Source organism: Phodopus roborovskii, unplaced genomic scaffold (genome assembly GCF_943737965.1).
Source record: "Phodopus roborovskii unplaced genomic scaffold, PHOROB, whole genome shotgun sequence".
Lineage (NCBI taxonomy): Eukaryota > Metazoa > Chordata > Mammalia > Rodentia > Cricetidae > Phodopus > Phodopus roborovskii.
In genome coordinates, this window is record NW_026126480.1 from 60,411,048 (window position 1) to 60,417,139 (window position 6,092).

General features: G+C 37.4%; 1 protein-coding gene across 1 annotated transcript; it reads left to right on the forward strand.

Moving 5' to 3' along the window:
- Window positions 1-480: 480 nt before the first annotated feature.
- On the forward strand, window positions 481-1,431 carry LOC127227776 (olfactory receptor 9I1). The gene has a single exon (XM_051192117.1). The coding sequence runs from the start codon at window positions 481-483 to the stop codon at window positions 1,429-1,431; it is 951 nt and encodes a 316-aa protein (XP_051048074.1).
- The last annotated feature ends 4,661 nt before the right edge of the window (window positions 1,432-6,092 follow it).

A 6,092-nucleotide genomic window follows, 5' to 3' on the forward strand; every position in this document is an offset into this window, starting at 1 on the left:
CTATTTCCATACTTCAGAGAAGCTTTTGGAGAATATTATTAATTTGTTACAAGTGTCCAGAGGGCTAAAACTAAGGTGAGTTAAGAAATTATAAAAAAATTAACAGAATCCATGTCCAAAGAGAAGTAATGTGTTGTTTTGAAGTTCATATGTGAACCTGATGATCATCTATTAGCTGTGAAGGTGTTGACACAGAGGAACAGATAGATGTCTTGGTCCTTTTCAAACCTGAGAAACATGTGCCTCTTATCTTTACAGAAAAATTCAAATTTCCACAGAAGTTGATCAGAAAGGGAAGTTTTAAAGAAAAAAAAAATCTGTTCTATAAAATTAAGATCCAGTACTTCTGAAAATAAGCTTTATAAATACCTAGAGGTTACAAACTTAACTTCCTTCTCAAAGAAAAAGACTATCCTTCAATTCTGGTGTCTTTACAATTCACTCATATCTTCTGATAAACAAACTGTCAACATTGAATCCATGGCCAAGGATAATCTCACCACAGTAACTAAATTCATTCTAATGGGCTTTACTGACCACCCCAAATGGGAGATGCCCCTCTTTCTGGTGTTTCTTAGCTTCTATCTTTTCTCCATCCTCGGGAACATTGGCATTGTCCTTCTCATCCAGGTAGATGTCCAACTTCACACACCAATGTATTTCTTCCTGACCCATCTCTCTGTGTTGGATGCCTGCTACACATCAGTCATCACTCCTCAGATCCTGGCTACACTGGCTCCAGGCAAAACAATCATCTCCTATGGTCACTGTGCTACCCAGTTCTTCTTCTTCACTGTTTGTGCTGGTACAGAGTGTTTCCTACTCTCTGTGATGGCCTATGATCGCTATGTTGCCATTAGCAACCCACTTCACTACACTGTGGCTATGAGCCCTAGAAGATGTTGGAGTTTGATAGTGGGAGCATATGTCTGTGGAGTGTCTGGGGCCATCCTGCGTACCACATGTACCTTTTCCCTCTCCTTCTGTGAAAATAATCAGATCAATTTCTTCTTTTGTGACCTCCCACCCCTGCTGAAACTGGCTTGTAGTGACACAAAAAATGCTGAGATCATCATTGTCTTCTTTGGAAATTTTGTAATTTTGGCCAATGCCTTGATCATACTCATTTCCTACCTGCTCATCCTCAAGGCTGTCCTAAGAATGAAGTCTTCAGGTGGAAGAGTCAAGACTTTTTCAACATGTGCCTCCCACCTCACAGCTGTGTCTCTTTTATTTGGGACCCTTACCTTCATGTATATACGGAGTGGTTCAAGAAAATCCCTGGAAGAAGATAAAATTGTGTCTGTTTTCTACACTGTGATCATTCCCATGCTGAATCCTCTAATCTACAGTCTACGAAACAAGGATGTGAAGGATGCTTTCAAAAAGGTCACTCGGAGATGCCAGATGTCCCACTGCATACAACACTAAGTAAGATCTCTTATTTTAGTCAAGTTTATCCAGACTATCCTAATAGAAATCAGATGTTGTACCAATAATTAGAGAAAAAGTAAACAAGTGACACCAGGCAAGAAAATAGATAAATGTGATCAACTTTGTATCCACAAAATTCTGCAATGCTTTATTTTGTCTCCATTTATAATTTTCAGTTCATCCTGTCAGTCAATCACCTCCTGCTTCACTCTGATTCTTTGGAGAATCTAAGGCCCACAGGATTTTGAGTTTTATCACCTGACCACAATCCTTAATGCATTTTCTATCTTGTATTTGCTGTTCTTAACATTTCTATGCTTTCTATATCAAAGTATTCATTTGATTCCCTGTGAATTAGACTAATTGGAAATTTTCTGTTTTATTTCTCATATGTCACTGAAAAAGTCAAGAAGTATTGTAATGCAGGCCTCTTCATTCATCTCTACAGAGACTTTTTACTTTTTCAGGTCAGGAAAACTTTCAACTGTCTTGCCAATTAGTAACTCACTGGATTTCTGACTCCTTCATTCGTGTTATAGTGATATCATTAAGGTGAAATTGAAAGTTTACTTCTATGAAGGCCTCCACAAAGTCCAAGTGTAGGTTCTGAAGGACACAGCAGTTGCTGCTTTCTCTCATCCTACTGTATAACTTATAAAGAGTTCTCATTAGGCATTGTATAGGTACTGCAATTATCGTGAACATAGAGACAAATATTTTCTGAAAGTAATTATAACTCCTTCACCAAACTGTTAAACTTCCAAAGAAATGTATATTCTACATGTAACTTGTACATATAGAATGATTCTGTTTGCATTTCATAGCCACTCTGTCAAACAAATGAAGATTTGGCTACATATAAATCCATGTCGCAATTAGGAAAATATTTCCTTACATTTTTAGTCAGCCCTCATAGGTTTCCCTCCTAGTTTATCTTCAATTCTTTGTGTCCCAAGAATCCACAGTGGTATACTGAATTGACCCTCACATAGGAGACCTTCATTAAATTTTATGTTCTCAAAACACTCTGTCCAGACTCTTAGTACTATATGAGGATTCTTGGAGGATTCTCTTATCTCACTCCACTTCCATTGACTGGAAAATCCACTTCTTGGTGCAAACTCATGGCACCCCTAGAATGTTAATTCCTTTTTCTCTAGACTGACTGTTTCTCCTACTGCAGCCTGCCTTAAGGAACTCCTCTCCCTACCCACACCTCAAACACCAGGGACTCACCTAGCTCTTTCCCGTGCCCTCTCTGACCTTTCTCCTAAACCATGTTCTTTTCTGTCACCCACTGAATAGCAGAAGCAAACTCTACTAGGAAATTCACAGCCACCATAACTGCCTGAAATCCAGAAAGTGCAGTAGTAATCAAAGAAAAAAGCATTCAACAAACAGACTTTAGAGGTCAACACCTAGAAACACCTCAACATAACAATTCTATATGTACAAAATCACAAATGTGAATATTCAAAACAATGTTTCCACCAAAACATAGTAAGCTTAGTATAGTAGTCCCTGAGAAATGTAATACAGCAGAAGCATAAGACAATGGAATCAAAATAGCAATTATTGACATGTTCCAGGACCTTAAATATGTTATGACAAAAATACCTTAATTAAGACCAAGAAAATACAAAGAGTTGAATGAAATTATGTAAACAGTTCATTGTAACGAGTATGGGTTTTTCCTCCCGCCACCACGCCGCCAGCCCCAAACAATACGCAGAGACTCTGTATTTGATACAATACTGTTGGCCTGGTTACTTGTCTTATCGGCTAGCTCTGCCTTAATTATTAACCCTTTCTGCTGATCTAGTATTCTCTTACCAGGGAGCCGGCGGCATCTGCTCTCCAGACCTCCATCTTGACTCCTCCTTACTACTTCCTATTTCCTCCTTGTCTCCTAGTCCCTCCTATCTTCCTTTCCTATTGGCCAACAGTGCTTTATTATTAGCCAGTATGAGAAACATACAGAATGACCTCTCCCATCAGTTCATGATATGAAAATAGAAGTACAATAACTGAAGAAAGTCTGAACTTAAATACCTCTGGAAAAGAAAATTTAGGAAGTCAAACAAAATCCTCAGAACTAGGCTTCACCAATAGATTATAAGACACTGAATAGAAGATTTCAGGAATTAAAGACAAGATGAAAGAAATGGTTACCTCAGTCAAAAAAAAAACTGTTAAATCTAAAAAATATAATCTAAGTTCAAAATGTACAGAGAACTTGAGATACTATGTAATGACTAAATCTATGAAAAAATAGCAATAGAAAAAGGAGAATAAAGCCATATCAAAGGTACAAAACTATTTTAACAGAATCATAGAAGAAAAGTTTCCCAACCTAAATAAGTTACAAGAATTATGTAGAACATCAAATAGAAAAGAAATGAAATCCCACGATACATAAAAATCTAAACATACAGAACAAAAAAAGTATATTAAAAGAGTTACAGAGAAAAGACCAAGTAATGTATAAAAGCAGGCCCATTAGAATAATACCTGGCTTCTCAATGGAAATCTTGATAGCCAGAAGAACCAGCAATACTAATTATGATACATAGAGAAAGAAAAATGATCTCATGATAATACTAAAAATAAACAATTATTAACTACCAACTGAACACTACAGAAGGCATCAGTGTGAAGGAGTTAACCATATCCAAATATCATATTTAAAATATATATATATATATATATATATATATATATATGTAATAAGAAAGAGGAGACAAATAGGAAAGGAAGAAGTCAAAGTATCTTCATTTGCAAGTAATATTATTTTATACATAAATGACCTAAAAAATCCACCAGAAAGACAGATATCTACTGCATAGAGAGGACAGAGAAGTGGGTGACGAACTTCCCATGTGGACCAAACAACCACTAGTCCCTAGGCCCCAGGAAAAATCCCGGAGCCCTTCCCAAAGCCCATCTCAGGCATACTAGAAGGTCAACAGAAAAGATTCCTGCAGGCAGGCTAACCCAACACCCCTTCTATTGCTCCCCAAAACCTACCTATCCATAGCAACCTCTCTGGCTCACTAGGACATACACATCTACTTCATAGAGAGGAATGAGAGGACTGAGAGAGAGGACATAGAAGATCAAATATACAGGCAAAAACACTGCCTACACCCTCAGGAAGAAGCTATTTGTAGATGTCAGTGCAAGAATTCAACAACCTAAAGAGCAATATGGTAACACCAGAACTACTACATCAGGAAGATCTGAATATCCCAGCACAGAAGAAGCAGAAGAAAATGACCTTAAAAAATAATTTTAAGAAGTTGATAGAAGCCTTTAAGGAAGAAATGAAGAATTCCCTTAAAGAAATGGAGGAAAAGACAAGCAAAAAAGTGGAAGAACTCAATAAATTCCTTAAAGAAAGACAATAAAACCAAGCAAAAACAATCAAACAAGTCCAAGACTTTAAAAATTGAGACAATAAAGAAAACAAAATCTGAGAGAATTCTGGAAATGGAAGATCTGGTAAATAAGTAGGAACTATAGATGCAAGCATAACCAAGAGAATGCAAGAGCTGTAAAAGAGAACCTCAGGTGTTAATGATACAATGCAGGAAATAGATTCATCCATCAAAGAAAATATTAAAGCCAACAAAGTCATAACATAAAATATGCAAGAAATATGGAACACCAAGAAAAAAACCAAACCTAGGAATAATAGGAATAGAATAAGGAAAAGAATACTAGCTAAAAGGCACAGAAAATATATTCAACAAAATCATAGAAGAAAACTTTTCCAACCTAAAGACGGAAATGCCTGTGGAAATACAAGAAGCTTACATAATACTAAAGACATAGGACAAAAATTTAAAAAGTCCCTTTGCCACATAATGATTAAAACACAGCAGAATCAGACACCCACAGCTAAACACTGAGGCAAACTCTTGGAATCCAGTTTCAGACATTGACGAGTGATGAGCAAAGGGTGGTGAAGGCCAGGCTGGAGAAACACCATTAGAATCTGATGACCTGAACAAGGGGGAGCTCATGGACTCCAGTCTGATAGCTAGGAAACCTGCATAAGACCAAACCAGATTCCCTTAATGTGGTGTGAGTTTGGAGGACTGGGAAGTCTATGGGGCCTCTGGTAGTGGATCAGTATTTATCCCTAGTATTTGAATGGATTTTGGTAGCCCATTCCACATAGAGGGATACTCCCTCAGTCTAGACACATGGAGGAGGGCCTGGTCCCTGCTCCAAATGATATGAAAGACTTTGAAGACTCCCCCTGGAAGGCCTCATCCTCCCTAGGGAGCAGAAAGGGTATGGGGTGGGGACTGGTGGGGGAAACAGAGGGAGACAGGAGGGTACAGAAACTAGGATTGATATGTAAAACAAGCTTGTTTCTAATTTAAATTAAAAAATAAATGAAAATATAAAATGAAACACAAAATATACGGAATAAAAAAGAGAATATTGGGAGCTGTAAAAGAAAAAGGTCAAGTAACCTACCTATAAAGGCAGACCCATCACTAGACCCAATTTTTCAATGAAGACTTGCAAAGTCAGAAGGCCCTGGGAAGACATTATGCAGACTCTAAAAGACCTTGGATGCCAACACAGACTACCGCATCCAATAAAAACTTTCAATGGAGAAAACAAGATATTCCATGACAAAAATA

What these genes read in the sequence shown, in the direction of transcription:
- LOC127227776 (XM_051192117.1), top strand. Translation starts at nt 481, where the DNA reads ATGGCCAAGGATAATCTCACCACAGTAACTAAATTCATTCTAATGGGC.